The following is a 25,579-nucleotide window of genomic DNA, read 5'->3' as shown; positions in this document are numbered from 1 at the left end:
ATTATTCAGGTGTGGTGGCAGGTGCCTGTGATCCCAGCTACTCAGGAAGCTGAGGTGGCAGAATCGCTTGAACCCAGGAGGTGGAGGTTGCAGGGAGCCGAGATCGCTCCACTGCACTCCAGCCTGGGCAACAGAGCAAGACTCTATCTGAAAAAAATAATAATAATACAGCCCGCTAAGGGTTTCACATAGCTGACAGATTATTTTCTCCTCTTGTAAAATATGTCATACTTGATTGAGTATAAATAAATACATATTTTCATGAAAAGGAATGAACCACCCATATGTGCTACAGCATGGATGGACCTCAGAAGCATTATGCTCGGTGAAAGGAGCTCGTGACAAAAGGCCAGATGTCCTTCTGTGAGTCCATTTACATGAAATGTCCAGAATAGACAAATCCACTGAGACAGAAGGAAGACTGGTGGTTGTCAGAGGCCGGGGACAAGGGAGACTGGGGAATAACTGCTTCATGGGTATGGGATTTTTTTTGGGGGGTGAAGTTGTTTTGGAATTAGAAGTGGTGGTTACACAACACTGTAAATGTACTGTCACTGAATTGTACACCTTAAAATTTAATTTTTTGGCCAGGTACGGTGGCTCACGCCTGTAATGTCAGCACTTTGGGAGGCTGAGGTAGGGGGATCACCTGAGGTCTGGAGTTTGAGGCTAGCCTGGCTAACAAGGTGAAACCCCATCTCTACTAAAAATGCAAAAATTAGCCAGGTATGGTGGTGCACGCCTGTATTCCTAGCTACTCAGGAGGCTGAGGAGGGAGAATCACTTGAACTCGGGAGGCAGAAGTTGCAGTGAACCGAGATCGCACTATTGCACTGCAACCTGGGCCACAGAGGGAGACTCCGTCTTAAAAATAAATAAATAAATAAATAAATAAATAAAAAATAAATTTTTTGAAAGACATAAGATTATTTATTTTCCCCTAAATCCCATAAAATATTCCTTTTTTCAAATTTTTAAATTATAAAATAGATACAAAATTTTACCCTTTTATCCATTTTCAAGGTACTAAGTACATTCACATTGTTGTATGACTGTCACCACTGTCCATCTCCAGAACTCCTTTCATCATGCAAAGCGGAGACTCTGCCCATTTAACGCTAATTCCGCATCCCCCTGACCCCAGCGCCTGTTGACTACTATTCTGGTTTCTGTCTCTATGAATTTGACTAAGAACCTCAGATTAAGTGGAACCATATGGTATCTGTCCAGAATGACTGGTTTATTTCACTTAGCACAGTGTTCTCAAGGTTCATCCAAGGTCTAGCATGTGTCAGCATTCCCTCCCTTTTTAGGGGTGAATAATACCCTGTGCTGCGTACATGCTGCATTTTTTATCCATTCATCTGTCAATGGACGCTCGGGTTGCTTCCATCTTTTGGTTATTACAAATAATAATATGGATACAGGGATGCAAATATCTTTTTCAGTCCCTATTTCCATTTTTTTGGGTATATACCAAGAAGCAGAATTGCTGGATCATAGGGAAACTGTATTTTTAATTTTTGGGGAATGGCCATACTAAGATGGTTAATTTTCTGTTATGTGAATTCACTTCCATAAAAAATACTGTGATGACGTATCTCCATTAAGTAGGCTTGTGCAATTTCACAGTCTGAAAGTATTAAGAGCTGCAATTTCTCTAAAGTGACTTGGTGTGGAAGTAAAAAGACTCCACCTGAAGAAATGACAAGACAGAAGTCTTTCCAGCCACTGTTACCTGACTCTCAGAGGATGCCCGGCCTCTCCGCTTGGAATGATGGGAGGCCATCACGTGAGCCCGGATGCTTTCCTCATCAGAGGTGTCCACATCGGCCAAGTACTGCAGGGGCAGCTGCTCATTCCTGATGACATTTGACCCTTCGGAGCAAGAATGAGTTTGAATTACTTAGAGTGAAAAGCTGAAAGCTGATGGACGTGTTTAGTCCAATGAAGAAAAATGAGAGCTCAAAGAAAATGAAGACTAATGATGTTCATGTTACGGGGCTGAGGTTCTAAAATCACAATAAGAATGGGGCAGATTCCATGGCCACACACAAAGATCTTCAGGAAAAAAGAGGCCCTTGCCTGGCAGTGCGGGTGGGGATAAGAGTGGACATACTTTGCATGTTTGAAAAGCAAATGTAACATGATTCTCAATTTCAAATTGCAAATAACACAAGATTCCACGATGAGATCATAACTGTGTTGTTTTACGTCACATTTTAGGTTTGTGATAATTTGCTATGTAGTCAAACAGGTTCAGCCATCTCATTTAATCATTTAAACAGGGATGAGTTAGACATTATTAACCCCTTTTGTACAATGAGGAAGCTGAGGTGCACAGAGGTTAAGCAATTTGTTCTAACAGCACAGCATATCTCATTGAATCTCAGACTTTGCAGATTGGATGTTGTACTATTGAGAGACAGTGCTGCCAGTGAGACTCAAGCACACCCCTTTCTTACCACATTCACTAAGACTTTCTTCCTGCATTCACTGTAAGACAGTCCCCATTTGAGAGGCTGATGTGTAAAAAGAATGTGTGTGAGAACCAGTGAAACAGACTGGCAGTGTGTGGCTCCAAACTCAGAACTGCCTAACTCCGAGGCAGCTCTCCCAGCACGATGCAGTCTCTCCTGGCCTCTCCCCAGACTGCCTCCTGTCCATGTGCTCAGAGGACTTGAGATCACAGGGGAAACAAAACTGCTGTCCAGGTCTGCATCCTGTGGCTTGGCCAAAGTAGATTCATTTATTCATTATTTTGGGGGAAAGTAGAACCCTGCCTTCCTCCCAAAGCTTCCAAGGTTCCCGTCAGCATGAGGGCCATGAGATTATGGTCCCTTCAATACAATGAAGAGGGAAGCTGGAGAGTAGACAGCCTTCCCGCACGCAGCCACTCACTGTGGCCGGGGGAAGCTGGCTGCTGCTGTCATCTTACTTGCTCCTGCTCTGATGGGACATCTGAACTCCTGGACCTATGGTACACACACCCTCGGGCTACCAGAAAAGACAGAGATTTGGGGATTTCATTTCAAAGCAAAACTGACACAAAGTTAAGCCGAGCAGATTTAGGTTCTCAGCGCTTGAAGATCTCCTGATCAACAGCCTTGAGCCGACTGTGGGCCAGTGGTGGCGATGCCCAGATGCCCATCCTGCCCAGACCAGGGTAGTTGGCTGGTTGACCAGTGGTTCTAGTCATTTCAGGGAGGCCTGCATGTCCCACCCCAGGCCAGCAGCAGGGAGCTGTGGGCTGGCCACCTCCTGTGCTGGAAGTTCTGAGAGTCACAGGGAAGCACACATCCCAGGGAGGGCAGGTGTCCACGGCGTTTGTTGGGACTGCACGTCCTGGACAATCACGCCAAAGGAAGAGGCCTTTCAAATCAGCCCGTGTGAAGGCATAGGTCAGGGTGTTGGGGTTGTTTCTTAGTGACCCGCTCCCCCATGCCGAGCCCGTCAGGAAGACCCTGGCCAAGGGCACCTACTGAGTGCAGCAGCGGCCCCCAGGGCCATACTGTGGGAGCCTCCAGGCGGGCAGAGCTCAGCGAGGGCGCCGTGTCCAGAAGGCGAGACGCTCATCGGCTCCTCTTCTATATGGCGCTGGCACCCAGAGGCCCCAGTGTCAGCCCCGTCCAGGCCCTCAGCCTTCTGGGGGGCTGCCTTCTCTGAGCAGGACTCATCTGTGAGGGACTAAGCACATGGGGCTGTCAGCCTCCTCTGCGGGGTTTACTAGGAGGGGCCGCTGCCTGGAATGTGGGTCTTTCAATCCAGGCCCTGAGGCTTTCCAGGCACTGGACTGACCCAGCACTAGACGCCCATCCGTGCTGGCCCCTGCTACTCAGTTCTCTTTAATTTCGAAGACTGTGTGAAAGCATATATTGCCTATTTGTTGCCTACTGACTGCCTATTGCATGTGTCTGTGCAATGTTGGGGTTCCCAACGACACCCTGGGCCAGGCATGACACAAGGGGACCAAAACTCTCCTGACACAGCCTCAGGGGGCTCAGACTCACCTAGAGACCAAAGCCCCGAGGATGTGGGCAGGGAAGTTCATATTTTTGGGAGAAGGGTACACTGTTACTAACTATGTACACCTTAATCTTTGAAGATCAGAAAGGTGGGTTGGGGCTTCCTGGCAGCTCCTTGGCTGTAATCCGGACATCCCTCCAGCAGAGGGGTCTCTGTGTTATATCATTGTCCCCAAGGAGAGGAGGTGCTGAGGGCTTCAAGAAGTAATATGCCACAGCACCCTTCCAGTTTGACTGTGAGTGGGGGGTGGAGGCCAGAGGCAATGCACACTTAGGCCAGCCTCCAGTTAGGACAGGACCTGTGGCCCAGAAACCAATTGGCTGCTGGCTTCCAGGACCCACCCTGCTTCTCCCTCCTCCTGGAGGGGTCTTCAGACTGGCCGGGGTGGACCCAGCCCCGCCCCAACTCTGGCTCAGCACTGCATGTGCCCAGGGGATGCTGGGAATGGAGTTCAGGAGTTCACTATGAAGCTGGCCTTGGGCCTGGGCCTGGGCCTGGCTCGGTGCCCATAGTTACCTTTACTGCCTACCTGTGAGTCTCATGCCTTCCAGGTACAGCGTCTATGGTGATTAGTAATGAGTGTCAACTTGATTGGATTGAGGGATGCAATATTGATCCTGGGTGTGTCTGTGAGGGTGTTGCCAAAGGAGATTCACATTTGAGTCAGTGGGCTGGGGAAGACAGACCCACCCTTAATCGAGTGGACACCATCGAATCAGCCGCCAGTGAATATAAAGCAGGCAGAAAAATGTGAAGCAACAAAATGGGCCTAGCCTCCCAGCCTACATCTTTCTCCTATGCTGGATGTTTCCTGCCCTCAAACATCGGACTCCAAGCTCTTCAGTTCTGGGACTCGGACCAGCTCTCCTTGCTCCTCAGCTTGCAGACAGCCTATTGTGGGACCTCGTGATCATGTAAGTTAATACTTAATAAACTCCCCTATGTGTGTGTATATATATTCTATTAGATCTGTCCCTCTAAGAAAACCCTAATACAGCATCCTTGAAATGATCCTGTAGGGCAGAAATAATCAGCTTGACACTAGCCCTAGTAACTGACACCTTACTAGCCCTATTACTAATAATAATCGCATTTTGGCTCCCACAACTTAATATTTATATAGAAGAATCTAGCCCCTATGAATGAGGATTTGACCCAATAGCCTCTGCCCACCTCCCCTTTTCCATAAAATTCTTCCTAGTAGCCATCACATTCCTCCTGTTCGACTTAGAGATTGCTTTACTACTACCGCTGCCATGAGCCCTTCAAACAAGCCACCTGACACTAATAACCAGCACAGCCCTTATACTAGTTACCATTTTAATCCTAGGCCAAACCATATTACTTACCTGAGGCCTTCAAATACTGCTCCCAGTAGTAGCCTCTTGATGACGTCTAGCAAATCTTACTAATCTTGCCTTATCCCCATCAGTAAGCTAGTAGGAGAACCCTTTGTGACTATGTCCTCATTCTCCTCATCAAATATCACCAATATACTTATAGGACTTAATATACTAATTACAGCCCTTTACTCCCTATGTATGCTAATCATGACACAATGAGGGACACTTGCCTATTAACAGTATTAAACCTTCCTTTACACGAGGAAATACATGAATACTTATACATCTTGTGCCCATCTTCCTATTATCCTTAAACCCTAAAATTATTATGGGGTTTGCATGCTGTAGCTATAGTTTAACCAAAACATTAGATTGTGGATCTAACAATAGAAGCCTGCAACTTCTTACCTACCGAGAAAGTATGCAAGAACTGCTAACTCATGCCCCTATGTCTAACAACATGGCTTTGTCAGCTTTTAAAGGAGTAGGTCATCCGTTGGTCTTAGGAACCAAAAACATTGGTGCAACTCCAAATAAAAATAACAAACATGAATTCTTCCCCTGCTATAACAGCCCTAATCCCCTTAATCTTACCAATTACTGTTACCTTAGCCAACCCTTGCAAAAAAAGGTCCATACCCAAATTACGTAAAAACATCTATCGCATGTGCCTTCATCATTAGGGTCATCCCTACAATGACGTTTATATACACAGACCAAGAAACCGTTATCTCACACTGACAATCCAGACTCTCAAACCCTTGCTAAGCTTCAGACTAGACCACTTCTCCACAATATTTATCCCAGCAGCACTCTTCATTACCAGATCTATTGTAGAATTCTCAATATGATATTTAAATTCAGACCTCAACATTAATCAATTTTTCAAATACTTATTTTCCTCATCACGACATTCATTCTGGTTACCACCAACAACCTCTTTCAGCTCTTTATCAGATGGGAAGGTGTAGGAATGATGCTCTTATTACTAATCGGCTGGTGGTATGGCCGAGCAGATGCTAATACCGCAGCCCTCAAGCAGTTCAGTACAACTGCATCGGCGATATTGGCTTTATTTTAGCTATAGCATGGTTCCTCCTGTCCTCCAACACAGGAGAATTTCAACACATATTTGGTCTAGACCCCACCCCCAACCCCTTCCATGAATTAGCGTTCTCTTAGCAGCAGCGGCAAAGTTAGCGCAATTGGGCCTCCATCCCTGACTCCCACCCGCCATCGACGGCCCAAGCCCACTCTCAGCCCTGCTCCACTCCAGCACTGTGGTTGTGGCAGGAGTTTCCCTGCTCATCTGCTTCTACCCTTTAATAGAAGATAACCTATCAATCCCAACCTTTACATTATGTCTGGGGGCTGTTACTACCGTATTCACAGCAATCTGTGCTCTAACACAAAATGACATTAAAAAAATCGCGGCATTCTCCACCTCCAGTCAGCCAGGCCTTGTAATCGTCACAACTGGCATTAATCAGCCACACCTAGCATTCCTTCACATCTGCACCCGTGCCTTTTTTAAAGCTATACTATTTTAGGTTCAGGGTCCATCATCCACAACCTCAATGATGGATGAATAAGACATCTGCAAAATAGGGGCTGTTCAAGACTCTACCCCTCACCTCCTCCTCCCTTGTTATTGGCAGCCTTGCACTAACAGGTATGCCTTTCCTCACAGGCTTTTACTCCAAAGACCTCATCATTGAAACCACAAGCACGTCATACACCGACGCCTGAGCCCTTTCTATTATCTTATTGCCCCCTCCTTAACAGCTGTCTATAGTACCTTTACTATTTTCTTCGCTCTAATAGGACAACCTTGCTTCACAACTCTGGTTACTATTAATGAAAATAACCCCTTCCTAATTAACTCAATTAAGCACCTAACAATTGGCAGCATCTTTGCCAGATTCCTCATCACCAACACTATCATTCCTGCTTCATTCCCCAAAATAACCATACCACTCCACCTGAAGCTCACAGCCCTAGGTGTAAACACCTTAGGCTTCTTGCTAGCAATGGAGCTTAATCTCATAACTAATAACCTTAAACTAAAACACCTATTATGGATATTTAACTTCTCCAACATACTAGGATTTTATTCAGCCACAATTCACTGTACAACCCCCAACTCAAGCCTATTCACAAGCCAAAATCTGGCTTCACTTCTTGACCTAATTTAACTATACCAAAGACCTTTACACAAACCCAAATTTCAGCCTCTGTTACCGTATCTACTCAAAAAGGCCTAATCACTCTACTTTCTCTCTTGTTTTATCCCATCCCTTCTAATCCTACTCCTAATTATCTAATCTATTATCTTGAGTAATTTCAATCGCAACATAAATACTAACGAATAATGATCAACCAGCAACGACCACTAATGAGCACCTTGAAGAGGTTCCAGGGACAAAGGCCACACAGCTAATGAGTAAGGCGGCCACATGTCCTGTTTACCTGGATGGCCCCTGCATATGCCCTGTGTCTAGGTGTGGTCATTAATAGCTGCCGATATCACAGGACTGTCCTAGTTTGAGCGATAAAGTGTATGTTCCCCTCCCAGTAAGATGGAGATGCAGGCATCATGGCAGGCCCTGCCTGACTCCACCTCAGATGCCCTTCTCTGTCCTGCCCTCCCGAGTCTCGGGGGTTCTGCCTTATTTCTGTGCCAAGCACCGATCCCTGGGCCCCAGCTCATCTGTCCAGCCTCAGGGCCCTGCATCACCCCCTGCTTCTCCAAGCTGCCTGCTCAGTATCTCCAGACATGCTAATCCTGAGGGAGTGTGAGGTCTCTGGATCCTGTCTTCCCACAAGGGTCCCCTGCCCTGTCATGCCTTGGGAGCCAGTGGGACTGTGCGGCCATCAGACACTGCTTCCAGAGTGTTGTCCCTCACCTGGGGCCTGAGCACCTGCCACCCAGGTTCCTGGGAAGAGCAGGGGAAAGACGCGAGGACTCACTGACCTGCAGGCTGTCCCTGGCCTCAAGGACTGAGGACAGGTGCAGGGAGTGACCTTGAGGCTGAGTGGAGTCATCTGAGTCTCCCTCGAAGTCGAAGTCTTGGATGGAGAGGAGGCGCTTTTTCTCAGCAGGCACAAACAGGACAAGACTCAAGTCAGGGCTAGCTTGAGGGAGAGGACCAAACACCCCGCACCTCCCCAAACCCATACTCTGCCCCCAGGGTGGTGGGGCAGGCTCCTCTTTCAGCACATCCACCTCCTCCACTAGGAACGAACCTGACCAAGCCTAGAGGGGGAGATGGTGGGAGGACTGGTTGGTGCTCACAGTGCCCATCCCACCCAGGACATGGGATCTGCATCTCCAGAACCTTGGCTGAGCAGAAGGAACACTGAGTTGAACCCCTGCCCTTGCCCCAGGGGCCCCACCTGGGGGGCATGGAAGCTGTTCCAGGGCTGGGAGAGGGGAGGGTCCCTGGGGCTTCGGGAAAGGGGGGCGCGATGGCTGAGAGAGGCAGATGTGGGCAAGCTCCTGAGAGTTCTTTGTTCTTTAGATGCAAGAGCCTGCATTTAGCTCTAAACCCCTATTTCGTTATAATTCTTTTGATTCTTTAAACTGCTCTATCATGTAGGGAATACTCTAGGCACTGGAGAGCATTCTGGGAGCTTCATAAATAGCATGAATCAAATGTTCTCAAACGAAAGAGGATGACATTCCCCTCACAGCAGCCGCAAAAACCTTGTTCATGTTGCATGTCACTGGCCCATTTCTCTCCAAGCGTCTAAGTCTGAACCCCTGCTCACCTACCCAGTCCCTTCTTCCAGCTGCTCCCACTTCCTGCATCCCACCCCAAAGCCCAGGGGTTACCTTGCTTGCCTCGCCCACCCAAAATAAGTTAAATAATACTTGAAAACAGAAACACAAGGCTCATGGTTGACCAAAACAAACAAACAAACAAAAAACAGAAGGAGAAAAGCTCTCAGAGGAGAGCCTGAGGGGTCCACTTTTCTGAAAGTTGCAAAGGCAGCTGCTTTCAGGACCCCTGAGAGCGCTTCAGGACCTCTGCCTGCCTGACAGCCACACACTCAGCAGGGTTTGCCTATCCCACACATTGCTTTTGAGGTTTCTAATGGTGGAAGCACTGCCCCTGCCTGGTGCCCAATGATCTCAGAGACTACTGAGGGCTGGGAAAGGGCAGCAGATTCTTGGTGCTCACGCAGTAGGAACTAGTGGAGTTGTGGAGAGGCCATCGAGCTTTTCAGGAAATCAGAACCTGACGTTCCAGCTGCGGGGTGGAATTGAGTTGGCTGAGGAGGGGGTGACTGGAGATGACTTACTTTGTTGCCGAAGGGCTGGGCCTGGGCCTCTGAGTCCAGTTCTCCTTCCTCATCTGTCTGCTCGCTGTCTCCACTTCTCTCTTCAGAGATTGACTCAGGCCCAGCTGCAATAGATACCTGCATGACTCCACCCAAGGACAAACAGTCTGGGAGCATGCCATTTGTCAGTCCATCCACTCACTCATCCACTAAACCATCCATCTATCTACCCATACCTCCATCCTTCATCCATTCACCCACCTATCCACCCAGCAATGTATACCTCCATCTGGCTCCATACCCGGCTTCACCCATCCACCCCCTGCTCCAGGCCTCATCAATCTACCTACTCCACCTTACCTTACTTGTGACCACCACCCACTCACTCAATACAGCCCATCCTATCCATGTAATTCCATCTTATGTATCAAATAATCCTCATCTACCTATCTGCCATTGCCAATTCCTAATGGCTCATCTCCTCTCCACTCATCTTGATTTTATCTACTTCCATCTGCACCTACCTCAATCTCAGTGGGTCGCATCCCGCATTCATGTATTAATCTATCCTTCCATCATCCCATCCATCTCATCCATTCCATCCATTCAGTATCCATCATCCATCCATCCATCCATCCATGCCTCCCTCCCTCCTTCCTTCATCCACCCACTCATCATCAATCCATCTATACATCCATCTACTTCCCACCTCACCCAGTGGCTCCCCATCCACCCACCACTCCATCCATCCCTCCCTCCTTCATCCACATACCCACCCATCAGTTGATTTTAATATCCATTCCATTCCACTCAATCAACAATTCCAGTCATTCATCCATCTACCTATCATCCAATTCCATTCATCTCCGACGATTCCACCGACGCATTCCACTTATCCACCTGCCCATCTGCTCATTCCACCGCATTTTATCCATTTATTCCATCCTATCCATTCACGCATTCAATTCCATCCTTTCTTCTTTCGGTATCTTCCATCATCCATCCAGTTATACCCATCCACCTCGGCGCATTCCATTCTATCCATCCATTCACCACTTACCATCGCACCATCCAGTTACGCATTATCTATCCATCATCCACCGTGACCATCATCCATCCTCCATCCATCCATCTATTCACTTACTTATCCATCTACCCATCCATCCAGTTGTTACCATTCTCCATTCTATCCATCCGTTCACTACCTATTTATCAATTCAATTATCCATAGTTATTTATCTATCCATCCATCTATCTATCATTCATCCATCATTCCATTATCTGATCTGGATTCCATTCATCCATCTATCATCCATCATTCATCGGCATTCATATTCATCATCGCATCAATTTATCTACCGCAATTTATCTACTTCCTCTTACCGTTATCTGCATCTTATTCATTCGTCTGCGTTTCACGCATTTCTTATCTCTTTATCGTATTTCTTCCATCGAAGTTGTTTACTTTATCTACCTACTTCATTTATTTTGATGAGTTTCAGATATTTAAGCGATCTATCTACTTATAGAGCATTTTATCTGATTTTATCTTAATTTAACGATGATTTAATGACGACGTATCTATCGGTTTATCGGTTTTATCGCATTTTATTCCATCCATCTATCTTATTCATTATTCATTTATTCATTTACTTAATTTTATTCATCTATTAATTTCGGTTTATCGTGATTTGTTCATCTGGCTTCATTTTATCTATTCATCACTTATCGCATTTTATGGATCGCGTATCTGGACCATCTGATTCGGACGGGATTATCTATCGCGATCGACGATTTGTTTATCTACTCTATCTACGACGACGACATTCATTTCATTTGCCATTTTATGTTTTTCTTTTTCCTTTTTCTTCTTCTTTTTCCTTTTTCCTTCTTTTACCAGACGCATTAATATCTATTTCCAGAGTTCCTATTCATCTATAATATCCATCTATCTATCTTATCTTATCTTATCTTATCTCATCTCTCCCTCTCCTACAATCCAACCATCACTGAGTAAAACATCCAGGGAAGGTTTCCTTGCCGGCCTTCATATAGACCTATTATTGAAACATCACTTGGAGCTGGTCTGAATTACAGTGTAAAAATCAGTACTCTGCATCAACGTTACCAATCAATTGCCAGTGTTACCAATCAACATTACCAACAGGTCTGACCATGTCTGCAGGATTGTGCTTATTGGGCAGCAGGAAGACCCTGGAGACGTGGAGTGTGAATGAGGCCTAGAGCTAAGTCATGTTCTCCCAAACACATGGCTTTACCTGCAGGCTCATAGCATTTGCTGGTCAGCAGGCCTGACCTCATCACTGCAGGGAGGGAGGTGAGGCTCAGCTCTCATGCCCCTACTCCTTTCTCTGCCCCCCAGGGCTCCTTCCCCACACTGAGCTCCTGGGCCTGGTCTCCCTAGACCCACCATCTCTCCCTGCTTTCTCCTACACACCTTGGCTTGGCCTGTGCTGTGACTGTGGCAAGTGATTCAGGAAAGGGACCCCAGGGATTAGAGCTAGCAGGCCCCGTGGACCATCCACCTTTCTACTCCAGGGGCTGCTGAGGGCACAGCTGGCACTGTGGAGGTCAGATCCTCTGGGCCCAGCCAGGCCTTGCTGCCCTTGCACACCCTTGCCCTGGGGCCTGCACTTTGCTCTCTGCGCCTCAGGGGTCACAGGTGTGAACAAGCAGGCATTGGTGCATTAGAGCATGCACTGTCAACTGCAAAGGGGAGCAGGACTGTGGGTGCAGGGCCTGGGGTGGCCTCAGAGCCACCTTCGCTTTGCTCTGTGACGTGGGAGCTGGCGCTGCACACTGCACCTCTGCCTTGTCTGCTGCTCCGTGAGGGCTCGGCCTGCAGTGAGTGGGAGTGGGAAAAGGAAGAAGGAATGTTCCCCTTCCTGTGGTTTCCAGCCCTATGCCCTTGACCCTGACAGCTGGTCCAGCTTCATCATGGCCCCTGAGACAATGGCACTGGCTGGTGGCACCCCCACCTTGGAGGGCTGTGTTCCAGCCCTGGGTGGCCTCCTTGGAGCTGCCTGTTTCTATTAATCCCAGCCTCTGCCCTTTGCTCACACCTCTGGTGGTTGTGGGGGATGCAGGCACTCCTGCAGTTATGACCTCTGATACCTCAGTATCTCCTTTTCCCATTCTCCGTTAACAGCATTTGAACCAGTTCCTTATATGAAATGACCATGTGGTTTCTGTTTTAGACATTTCTCTGACTGGCCCACCTGTGATCCCCGCAGCTCCTATCTTCATCTCTCGGGCCTGGGGCCCCTTTGCAGGAAGCTCCTCCCTTGTGGCTTTTGGTTCCAGAGGCACAAACGTCCCTATTTGCTGGACTGGCTATGCTGACAGTCCCCCCCAAGTGGGGACTGTCCCCAAGTGTGGAAGAGGGCCTGGCTCTTCCACTGCCCTACCCTCAGGACAGCCCAGGACCTGGCACCTGGCGAGCATTCAGTGGATGTACTGAATCAATCACCGACACATCTTCCAAAGCCTCCTGCGAGATGGAGACCTCACTGTGCACCTCCCTTCATCCACCCCCGAATGCCGTACACCCTCCTCCGCGATGTCCACACCAGCTTACAGTTCTACCATCAACTGGGCCTTGGGTGGCTTTAGGTTCTCAGGCTCTGTCCTGAGCCAGCAGGGATCTTTTATATGGGTTGGAAAATTCAGTCTCATTGTCCAGTTCTCCATTTATAATACAGAGATAGAAACAGTCAACCAACTGGCAAAACTGAAATCTGAACGAAGGACTTTATAACAAACAGCTGAGATCAGGTGTCAAGCACATGCTGTCACTGCCTGTCCTGCCTGAAGCTGCCACTGCCATTCACCGCTTTGCTGCCTATTTAGGAATGTCTGGGAAGATGCTGGGGTGAGTCAAGGGGACCAGCAGCTTGCCTGGGCTCAGACGGCCTCAATTTCCCCAGTGGAAGGAGAGATGAGAGAGGCAGCCTGGTGTATTCTTTAACTTGAATCTTTCTCTTAAAGATAAAAGCTATCAAGGGTTTTAAAGGGGCCCACAGGTGCCCGTGTCTGAGCTCTGGCAGGTCTATTTTTATACACTCAGCGGATGACTGGCTGGCTGGCAATGCTTTTGGGGCTCAGAAAACAGTGCCCCCAAATGAGGGCCTTCGCAGCAGCCTCAGAAGCAAAGTTTCTCTCTGACCTTCTCCTGCCCTCTTGTCTCCCAGGCCCATTCTCCCCCAAGGCCAGCATAGAAACTAGAATCCCTCTTCCACAAGGCAGGACATAGAAACCAGTATCCCTTTCTCCCAAAGTCAGCCAAAAATCATGCAAATACCACTCTGACTTTCTCTCTACTTTCTATGTAAAATCTAGCCATAAAGAAATTATCTGGCTGGGCATGTGTGGCTCATGCTTGTAATCCCAGCACTTTGGGAGGTTGAAGTGGGAGGACTGCTTGAACCCAGGAGTTCAAAACCAGCCTGGGCAATATAGTGAGACCTCATCTCTAAAAAAAAATAAATAAATAAATAAAAAAGAAATGATCTGACCTTCCTGGTTTGACTTTAGGTCATAAGCCCCCCACTCCAGAGAGGGTCCCGCCCATTCCTGGAGGAAGAAAGGCCAAGAAGAACGTAGACCAACAGGCCTTGCTGGGTTCCCTACTCAGCCTATTGGCAGTAGGTCTGGCCTTGTATAATCCCTTTCCACACGCTGTCCATCCTTTCTTGAACCCAAGCATAAAAATGGACAATTTCCCTGCATCTGTGGGTCTGCATTCTGAAGGCTCCCACATATACACGGTGAACATATTTCTATGTTTTTTGTCCAACGAAACTGCCTTTTACGAGATGATTTTTCAGTGAACTTTCAGAAGGTCAAGGTTTTTGGCTCCAAACGTGCCCAGATGACAGTGCCAGAGAGCAGACCTGGTTTTAGTTTTGTTCTCTCTGGACAAGTGAGTGCCTTGAGGAGATGCATCCCAAACCAACAGGCAGAGGCCCCAAGACATGAACTCCCCCTGCATTCAAGGATGTGGAAATGGGCTTTCCGGGGCCTGGGGACCCACCTGTCAGGGTGATGTCCCCGGTCCCCACGATGAACGTGAAGAGGAAGTATCCCGGCATCTCAGGGGTCCTTTTAGTGTTGATCCCTTTTGTCACTCTGCACTTGGGCCAGGGGTTTGGGCGACGTTATCCTACCTATCTGATCAAGTCATGCTAAAAAAAAAAAAAAATCCAAAAGATCCTCCATGTTCCTGACACAGAACAGAGATTTTGTGACCACTCTTGATAGGGAGGAGAAAACAAAAATAAAACCACGTGAGTATAAAGAACTTAGTGTTGACGTCAGGCGAGGTCTGCACTGTCAGGCAAAGCCACCACCGAGGGAAACGGAAAGGCACTGGGAGGGAAGGCAGCGGGGTGGGGGAACTGTGTGCTCAGTGACCAGTCCAGGTCTTTCCCCTTCCTCTCCTGGCCATCGGCCATCGGCCATCGAGGCTGCCTCCTGCAGAGCCTGCCAGGTCCCCTATGGAAGGCCTTGGTGAAACACCCAGCGCTCTGAAGGTTCACTCAATGAAGACCCCAGGGGCCCACTTACTAGCTGGACAAGGTCTGCATTAGGCCCTGGCTAGGCCAGGTTTCAAAACATTAACCTCAAGCTTTTTTACCCTACTTTTTTTTTTTTTTTTTTAAAGGCACAGCTTTCCCAGTTTTTGTGTTCCTTGCTTGCGCCCTGTTTTAATGTTGTAGTTACAGGCGCCCAGCAGGGAGGAACGCAGCCCCTGTGGGCGCTTGGGGAAGCTGCTGGGAATTCAAGTTCAAGGAACAGCTGTTTTCTGTTTTCTGTTGCCCCACAGCGCCACCTCCTGGCCCTTGGTGGTGATGATTTTGAAGTCGGCAGGTTCTGACGGGCCGTGTAAAGTCCAGCACCTCTGGGCTGAGCTGTTGAAACACTGCATTCTTTGAAATAATACAGCTTCCTGAGCCCACCCCAGTCCCTAAAGACTGCCTCTGGGGTTGACATTCTCAGATGCTTGACAGCATGGCTTTTCCCGGTGTTACGTGTCATTTCTATCCTTACGCCTGGTAGGGGTGGACTGGAGGCTGGACCAAGCTCTATCCGCTGCAGGAGGACCCTATGGTGGGCTCCAGGCTGGCCGTGTGCAGGTGGGAGGTAGGATTTGCTGCTGGGTTTCATGATCACTGTGAAGAAGCAGCCCAGGAATAGGGTGACGGCCTGTCCCCATGTCATTGGCCATTCCTAGTCACATCTGTTGTTGCAGCATGTTATCAGTAGAGCCTCCTTTTACTCTTAAAAATGCCCTGGTTTGGGTGATTTATCACACCTGCCCCCACCCTCACCCCCACCACTCAACAAGTGCAGCCACCCTGTGCTGCTCAGCGTGCTGCTCCAGGGGTGCCTCTCCGTGGCCTCTGTCCTAAATTAAACGATGTGCTAAGATGCCTTGAAATGCCTGCAGCAGGCCCAGCGAGAGCTTGAGTGCTCAAAGGGTATATATGCCAACTTCTGCCTCTCCAGTCAAACTTGGGGCTTTAAGGGACAGGCACGAATAAGGTGTCTCTCCAGAAAGAAGGCCTGGGGGAGACGCCTGGGCTGGGGCATGGTAAGGATGCCCCAATCCAGAAGCACAGCCTCTGCCCTGGATGTGCCCAGCTGCTGGAGCCAGGCAGCTGCCTCGTGACCCTGGAGAAACTCGCCTTGCAGATGGAGTCATCCAGGACACTGAGACCCCAGACACCTGGCCTGGTGGGGGCTGTCCCCCCGAATGCTTGACCAGGCTTAGTGACAAGAGCCTTGGACTCAGGTAACAGGGACAAGGTGAACTTTCTCAAAAACACTGTTGGTTTAGCTCCCTTCAAACTCAAACGCAGAAGAGCCTCTGGCATCCTCCCACCCTCCCCGTGAAAACATCTCTTCCAAATGCCTTATGGGGGATATTACAGGCAAATAGATTGTTTAGTTTAAGACGACTGCCTGGATTTCAATGTCATTGTGAAATAAATACTTGGATTCAAAAGACAAAAACAACTGAATTGTAACAGATTTCTCTAAATCCTGATAATCACCATTCATGGGAAATGTTTGTTGAAAAGAGAGAGTCTAGGCCCCAAACCAGATGTCCCAGGGAAGAAGGGCTTGGAAAACATGTAGTATTAACAAGCACCCTGGTGATTCAATCAGCAGCTGGGTTTCAGAAACTTGGCTTTGAGTTCTCAACTTACTTTGAAGATTTGAAAACAATATAATTTCAAATATTGGCAACTTCAACAGCACCCAGGACTTCTGAGGCACTCAGACCAGGCCAGTGGGATGCAGAGGTTTGCACCTCACATAAAAAGGAGCCAATTTCACAGGGTGCAGTGACTCACGCCTATAACCCCAGCACTTCGGGAGGCCGGGGTGGGTGGATTGCTTGACCCCAGGGGTTTGAGGCCAGCCTGGGCAACATGGTGAGATGTCTGTCTCTACAAAAATTAAATTAAAAAAAAACAGCAGCAGAAGAGACAGAGAGGCATGCGCACGCACACACACGTGCACACACATACGCACACACATACATACACACACACGCACACTCCAAAGGAACCTGCTTTAATATTCCTAAAATGCCTGGGAACTAAAAGCCCTTCCCACTGTCCACTCCTTACCTCCACCCTGCAGCCGCCCGTGGAGGGACCGGATCACTTTGGCACTTCCGAACCTCTTGAAGCGGGCTTTCACGTGCTCGTAGTACCACTCCAGTGAGCCGATCTTCACGACTCTGCAGTGACAAGCACAGGCGCGTGGCACTGCCTAAGTGCTGAACACAGGTCTGCATAAATAACACACACACATGCACACACACAAAGCGTGCACGTGTGTGCATCCACCCTTCTTCAGCGAGCCTCACCGAAGGGACACGCCAGATCCAGAAACTATCAAGATCATTTTACCTCAAGGCCTGGGCTCACCTGGCCAGATGGCAGGGGTCACAGATCCAGCCCTGCTCCTCTGGGTGGACGCGGCCACAGCTTTTGCAGGTGAAGAGGCCACATTCCAGGCACTGTCTTTTGCTATTCACAAGCAGCCGGTAGGGCTGCAGGCAGTGGGTGCAGTGGGTCTCGTTCAGATGGGCAGTGTCGGAAAGCAGCTCCCTCTTGGAGCTTTCCTTCTTAATCTTGCCCTTCAACCCCCTTGGAAAAATATCAGAAACAAGAAATATATTGGGCATCTTGTTTTTGCCACAGGCTTTAAGTGTGTACATGTACATACACACACACACAGACACAGACACATACACACACACAGTAAACGTCTCCTATGCAGAAAACAGTGACCCAAAGTTGGGCAAAGGCACACAGGCATCTTTGTGTTGAGGGCTGAGCTCAAACGGGCAATTTTGGTAGGCTGGAATGGAATGGAATGGAAACACGTTAATTTCATAGAAATGACATTGCATTCAAGCATTTCTGTGGCTGTTTACAATTGTACCAATTTTGGTTGGCAGGTCACTGCACCCTCCCCAGGGCGGTCACAGAGTCCTGAGGGCAAAGCCAGATGGTGTTTCCTGATCAAGCATTTTTGGGTCTCTCCCAGCAGGGGGGCAAGAGTTGAGCTCCCCCAGAGCGCGACTGAAACGGCTCGGTGTTTCCAGAGCAGGAATCATCCAGCGCCCAGAAGTCTCAGGAAAACTACAGTTCTCCTAGACCATCCGAGTTTAACTGACACAGCTTCCTGGTGAACCTGCCAAGTTGAACTGATTGGAAAACGTACCCTTAGATGATAATGAACACATTTCTTTTGTTCTAGAGTTCAGAGAATGTCTGCCAAACGTAATATTTTCAGTTTCAGATGAGGTAAAATTAATCCATTCTTAGTGACACAAACAAGAAGGACACTAGATGCCATTGTCTCCAGAGAACTCTGAAGTGCACTGATTTGGATGGGGACACCCAGAGTGTGGCAAAGGTGAAGAGACTGGAGAGTCCCACAAGGCAGTGGGAGGCCACCTCCGGTTTCAAGTGCAATTGGCTGAACTTCACTGATTTTCCTCTCTCAACTATTTACAAAAATATTCACTGAGATGGACACAAAATCAGGCTCTCGTCATAGCTTCAAAAACCAAGAGAAAAAGCGTCAAGCAGTTGTAGGAATCTAGGGGGATACCGCCATCCACAGACTACAGTTTAGATAAAGCTGCACTGACAAGGTAAAGTCTTTGCCCCAAACAGAGGAACACAAGTCCCTGGAACCAGATGGGAAGGGCCTCGCCCCCTCCATTTCCACTCTTGCCAGCTCTGCACCAACCAGAAAATCTGGAGGCCACCCCTTCGCCGGACAGGGCTTGTCCAGCCTGTGTCCCAGGGAGTAGCTCTTCTTCTGTATCCAGGCAGAACGATACCCCGAGGCCCAGCACAGCAGGAAGACAGACAAGGACATGTGCACTGCCCTGCATCCCAGACCGGAGGGGTCCTCTTAAATAAGAGCCCAGAAGTGTCCTGGGGCAGCAGCTGGAGGTTGATATATTTCCGGGGCCGAAATTGGGGAAAAGGATAACTGTACTGTGCTTTAGATTCTTTAAAACATAACTTCCCTTCTTCATAGCCAGAGACCAGGAAGGGAGGGCAGAGAAGACTCCATTTGGGGAGGCCAGATGACACCTGCCAGCCACTCCAGGATGTATCAACCAGACCCGGAGCTTCAGATGCTGAGGGGTGAATGGGGCCGGAGCACTCCATGCACTCTGTTTATTGGGTTGACCAGAAGTCACTCCTCAACAGGCAAAAGCCAGGCACATGGCTCCAAGTTAAAGTTAGCTTCAGGAATAAAAGACCCTCCTGAATGTGACTTACCATCAGAAACAGACTTGAAACAAGTCAGCTTGGCGTGCTGAATGGGGCATAAGCAAGTACGTATAGTCTCAACCAGAGGGACAGAGGAGACACGGGAGGAAATCAGGCTGAGACGGGAGCACCACCGGCTATGCTGGTGGAGATGGAGAAGAACCGGTTAAGACGGAGATGGCGAGGAATCACAACCCACAATGGAGGGGGCAATGGGCACAACTTCTACCGTGGAATATTAGATTCCATGATTTCCAATGGTGGTCTTCAAAGTGTGGTCCAGGGGCCTCTCCTCTGGAGGTTCGTAAGATCCTTTAGGGGGCGGGTCACAAGGGCAAGGCTATTTTTGTAATAATGCTAAGACATCATTTGCCTTTTCTTTGCTCTTCGACGCCTGCACTGAAGGTGTAAAAACAATGGTGGATAAACTGCTGGGGCTTTAGCACGAGTCAGGGCAGTGGGCCCGATGGCATTGGCAGTCACTGTATCCTTCATCAAAAAAGAAAGGAGCTGGGCGCAGTGGCTCATGCCTGTAATCCCATCACTTTGGGAGGTCGAGGCAGGCGGATCACCTGAGGTCAGGAGTTCAAGACCAGCTGGCCAACATGGTGAAACCCCGTCTCTACTAAAAACACAAAAATTAGCCAGGCACAGTGGTGCACCCCTGTAATCCCTGCTACTCGGGAGGCTGAGGCAGGAGAGTTGCTGGAACCAGGGAAGCAGAGGTTGCAGTGAGCCGAGATTGTACTACTGCACTCCAGGCTGGGTGACAGAGTGAGACTCTGTCTCAAAAAAAAAAAAAAAAAAGAAAAAAAGAAAAAGAAATGAGAAGAAAAAACAGTTGCATTTAAGAATCACCTTGATGAAACACTAAAAGTTATGAGTCTTTTTGAACTGTGGCCCCCGTCCATGTCTTTTGAGTATTCTGCGTGATGAGCTTGGAGGAGGACGGGATTGGAGGAGGACGGGATTGGAGCTGCATGTTGAAGGTGACAGATATTTCTATCAACGGGTTTGGGCAATTGTTCAGATTGCAACCTGAGCTAGAAACTTTTCTTATGAAATACCATTTTCACTTGAGAGAACAACAGGGAGATGAACTGTTTCGACTTGGGTGCGTGGCAGATATTTTCTCAAAAATGAACAGTGTGACTCTCACTTCAAGGAAAAGAAGTGACAGTATTTATTGCCAGTAATGAAATGGAAGCTTTCAAGCACAAAGTAGAATTTTGGAAAACATATATCGCCTGCTGTGAGCTTGACAGTTTCCAACACCAGGAGACTTTTGATGAGATCGCTGGTGAGAGTAACAGAAGTGGTTCTCTTTTGGGATGCATGTGAAATGTGTCAACATTTGAGAAGTCTGCATAACTCAGTGAGCCAGAGTCTTCCAAATGATTAATGCACGGTGTTGCAAAAATCACACAGGGGTAGAAAATCCACCTCAAGTGCAAGAAAGACCAATGGATTTTAACAAACAGGAAAGGAAAAGTTCATTAATGTGGTTTCAGATTCCACATCACAACTAACCTTTAAGAGACTACCAACTGTCTGAGCGCGGTGGCTCACGCCTGTAATACCAGCAGTTTGGGAGGCCGAGGCAGGCGGATGACCTGAGGTCAGGAGCTCAAGACTAGCCTGGCCAACATGGTGAAACCCTGTCTCTACTAAAAATGCAAAAATTAGCGAGGCATGGTGGCACGCACCTGTAGTGACAGCTACTCAGGAGGCTGAGGCAGGAGAATCACTTGAACGTGGGAGGCAGAGGTTGCAGTGAGCTGAGATTGCACCACTACACTCCATCCTGGGTGGCAGAGCGAGACTTTGCCTCAAAAAAAAAACAACAAAAAACTACCAACTCCAACTGCCGGGTTTTCATGCTGTAACAACACGTAATGTTAATTATCATCTGCAAAGGCTAACACTCATTTTTTCAATTATATATCTGTGTGAGCCTAGATTTTCTTCAAATACTACAGCCCAGAAAATGTGTTATCACCCACTGAATGCAGAAGCAAGTAGAGAATTCAGCTGTCTTCTATTGTTCCAGATAAGGGAGGAAAACACCCCTCACATTGTCTTATGCCCAATTTCTGCCTCCGAAGAAAAAAGAAGTAAAAACTAAAAGGCAGAAATGAAATCCACAGGCAGAGAGCCTGGTGCCACACCCTCGGCCTGGTAGTTAAAGATCAACTCCTGACCTAATCAGTTATGTTATCTAGAGATTCCAGACATTGTATGGAAAAGCATTGTGAAAATCCCTGTCCTGTTCTGTTCCATTCTAATTACAGGTGCAGGTGCATGCAGTCCCCAGTCATGTACCCCCTGCTTGCTCAATCGATCACAACCCTCTCACACAGACCCCCTTAGAGTTGTGAGCCCTTAAAAGGGGCAGAAATTGCTCACTCGGGGAGCTCGGTTTTTGGAGACGTGAGTCTGCCAATGCTCCCAGCTGAATAAAGCCCTTTCCTTCTACAATTTGGTGTCTAAGGGGTTCTTGTCTGCGGCTTGTCCTGCTACACAGACATTAAAGGGATTTGCAAAAACAGAACAACACCACTGACCTGATTCATGCTCTTATTTTGGGAAAGTCTCATTTTTTATAAAAACTATATTTATGTTAACATATAGGGGGTTTACAGTTATTTTAAATGAGTGAATAAATAAATATTTTTAACTCCCAGTTTTAATTTCTGATGTGGTAAATATTAATAGATATGATTCATGTGAATAAAACTCTTTGGGGTTCTCATTAATTTAGGAAATGTGAAGGGGTCCTGAGGCCCAAAGGTTTGAGAACCGCTGATTTCGAAGTCAAGTTTGCTCCCCCTCCCAGAATGCGGAGAAAAGGGACTAAGCGATGGGAGAGAGCGGGGAGATGATGGCAAAGGCAGAGAAAGTGAGCCCCTGGTGGAGACAGAGCCCTGGAGACAGGGATGCGTGTGGTGGAAGGGAAGTGCTGTCCTTGTCCTCAGGGCAGGGGACCCACACTACTGTCCTCTGCAGTCCCACCTCCGGGGGGCCCTGGGACATGCAGCCAGAGCTGTGACTGGTGGGGCAGAACAGAGCTGAGGGGAGACTCCTGTTCTCAAGGGAGGCCCAGCAGCCTCTGAGGAAAGGGCGCATACAAGGGAAAAAAAACGCTTCCAGGATGAGAAGAGGAAGGAAAGCCCACTTCTATGATGGGGTCTGGACAAGCGAGGCGAGCCAAGCAGCGTGAAGGGGTCAGACCTGTGCCCTGCTCTGCCCCTCTTGGGGTGGAATCCAGACAGGGGTGTGGTGGCAACATGCAGGAATACTGGAGAGAGCCCAGGATGGCGGGGCTGGTGGCCACCCCCGCAGGCACAGCAAGGGGAGGCTCCCACTATGGCCGTCCCCAAGGTCCAGCACACAGGCGAGAAGGAGACTGCACGAAGGGTCCCGCAGGCCTCCACTTGCATTGGGTGCTGGAGTGTTGGGGAATCCACATCCCCGTGGTCCTCAGACCACGCTCCAGCCGGACTGCATGAGATGAGGAGCAGCCAGGGGACTGGCAGAAGCTTGGGGTTGGTGGAAGAGGCCACAGCACGTGGGTATGTGGCGGGATCAGGGTCTCAGTGGTGGGTGCCATCCGCATCTCGGTACCCAGCCAGTACCCTTTGCATACCAGCCAGTGGCCCCATCCTGCAAGCCGACCTGCCCTCCACTCTGCATCAGGACCAGCAAGGAGGTGGGGACAGTGTGTGGAGTGCAGACCCCAACAACCCGGCCACCGGGAGGGTCATGAGCCCTTCTCCCAAGGCCCAGCTTCTGGCCTGGCCAAAAGCAGGGGTTAGGGAGTAGAAGTGGCATTGCGGGGAGCTCCGGAAGAGAAGCTGAGCCAGGAACAGAGACCCAGTAAGTGAGTACAGTGTGGGAGATCTGAAGCCCTGAAGCCTGCACTGTCTTGCTGCTCAAGGGGTGAGGCCTCACGAGCGGGAGCAGATGGGAAGTAAAAGACCTGTATTTCCTTCGCACAGCTTGGTTGGGCATGAGTGAGTTTTTGACCATGCCACCGAGGCAGCCATCACCTTAACAACACAGGAAAACTCTCCCAACCAGAGAGAAGAAACAAAGAAAGAGCTGGGTCTTCAGATTAGAGGGGTCACTGGATGGTAGGAGATGCCTACACAGACTGACAAGACCACTCGGTTCCAGGGTGGGCAAAACCCCCACCAGCATGGTGGAAAAGACCGGCGACCTCCAACGGGGTGGAGGCCATGCAGGGAGTCCTTCTGCAAGGCTGAGGGCTGGCCGTGGGGCAGTGGCTCCTGTCCTACTGCTGCCGTTTCAGAGCTCCACCAACTCCATGGCTTAAAACAATGCAAATGCTGGCCAGGTGCGGTGGCACACACCTGTAATCCCAGCACTTTGGGAGGCCAAGGTGGGTAGATCACCTGAGGTCAGGAGTTCAAGACCAACCTGGCCAACATGGTGAATCCCCATCTCTACTAAAAACACAAAAAATTAGGCCGGTGTGGTGGTGGGCGCCTGTAATCCCAGCTACTTGGGAGGCTGAGACAGAAGAATCGCTTAAACCCAGGAAGTGGAGGTTGCAGTCAGCTGAGATCGTGCCACTGCCCTCCAGCCTGGGCAATAAAAGCAAAACTCCACTTCAAAAAACAAAATAAAATAAAAGAAACACAATAAAAAATGCAAATGCATTACCCGACAGCTCTGGAGGGCAGAATTTTGACTCAGGATTCACTGAGCTAACATCAAGGTGTTGGCAGGACTGTGGCCCCTCCTGGAGCCCCCAGGGGAGAATCTGCTTTCTGGCAGGTCAGCTTCTTGAGGGCTTCAGGTGTGTGGGCTCCTGGCCCCTTTCTCCATCTTCAAAATCAGCCATCCCTTCTGTTTTCAAGGCCCCTGTGATGACATTGGGCCCACCCAGGGAACCTGGGATCATCTCCCAGGTCCAGGCCAGCAGGTGGGCAGCCTAAAATGTTGTGTAGCCTGAGGAATTCACAGGTTCTGGGGACTGGGACGTGGACATCTTTTTTGTGGGGGATGATTCTGCTTACCACCGGTAGCAGCATCCCCACAGCCTGCAGGGGAAAGCGTGTGAGCTCAGATTGTACTCCCAGCCGAGTGGAACAGAGATCCTCAAAGACAAAATCCACACTGCATGCCATGCCTGAGAAAATAGCCTGAAGACAGACACCAGGTGATGGAAAAATGATTTCCGAGGGTGACCCTGAGTTGAGGGCTGGAGCACAAAAGACCCAGTGAGTCACGGGATTGAGGGGCCAAATGACTGAAAGTGCAGCAACCAAAGTAAACCTCATGTCAGGGCTAACAGCTGGCAGAGGATGGAAAGATGGCAGCCATTGCTGAGGAGCAGTGCCGGGGAGCCAGGCTCCCGCTCCTGGGAACGCATGTCAGGAATTACCACGAGGGAGCTGGAAACTCACTAAAAGGGAAGGCCAAGATGACGATAAAAACGATGAAGAGGAAGTGAGTGGTGATGTGAGAACGGCAGGCACTGAGAGACGGAGCCTCAGAGAATCTCATAAAACATCTTGGACCAACGTTCCCCTCCAGGCCCTGCCTTGGAAGCAGATTCCCTGTTTTAGCCCCTCTTTTTTTCATCTCTAGAGCTGCCTGTGTCAGTGATTCCAACTAGTTCGGTTAAGGGTGATTTCAAATTCCTTATTATCAAAAAAATTTATTTTTATTATTAATTAATTAATTAATTAATTTTTGAGATGGAATTTTGCTCTGCCGCCCAGGCTGGACTGAAGTGGTGTGACCTCGGCTGACTGCAACCTTTGCCCCCCAGGTTCAAGCGATTCTCCTGCCTCAACCTCCTGAGTAGCTGAGATGACAGGCGCCTGCCATCATGGCTGGCTAATTTTTGTATTTTTAGTAGAGATGGGGTTTCGCCATGCTGACCAGGCTGGTCTCGAACTCCTGACCTCAGGTGATCCACCTGGCTCAGCCTCCCAAAGTGCTAGGGTTACAGGTGTGAGCCACAGAGCCTGGCCAAAAAAAAAAAATTTTTTTTTAAAGCAAGCCATGGTTTGCCCATGTCTCATACTGGGAGACCCTTCACAGATTCTCTCAGGACCTCCT

General features: G+C 48.8%; 1 protein-coding gene across 1 annotated transcript in view; it reads right to left on the bottom strand.

The window, feature by feature from the left end:
- The window catches only part of MLPH (melanophilin), a 62,259-nt gene that overhangs the window by 14,051 nt on the left and 22,629 nt on the right, over positions 1 to 25,579 (bottom strand). Inside the window, exons 5-10 of the mRNA XM_031651719.1 lie at positions 17,615 to 17,836; positions 17,312 to 17,424; positions 9,675 to 9,778; positions 8,344 to 8,463; positions 3,483 to 3,687; positions 1,739 to 1,878 (exon numbers count right to left, since the gene is read on the bottom strand). Coding sequence (XP_031507579.1) covers positions 1,739 to 1,878; positions 3,483 to 3,687; positions 8,344 to 8,463; positions 9,675 to 9,778; positions 17,312 to 17,424; positions 17,615 to 17,836 — 904 coding nt within the window. The remainder of the gene's footprint in view (positions 1 to 1,738; positions 1,879 to 3,482; positions 3,688 to 8,343; positions 8,464 to 9,674; positions 9,779 to 17,311; positions 17,425 to 17,614; positions 17,837 to 25,579) is intronic.

The sequence above is a fragment of the Papio anubis genome, chromosome 10 (genome assembly GCF_008728515.1).
Source record: "Papio anubis isolate 15944 chromosome 10, Panubis1.0, whole genome shotgun sequence".
In the NCBI taxonomy this organism is placed as follows: domain Eukaryota; kingdom Metazoa; phylum Chordata; class Mammalia; order Primates; family Cercopithecidae; genus Papio; species Papio anubis.
This window is presented reverse-complemented; position numbering and strand designations above follow the sequence as displayed.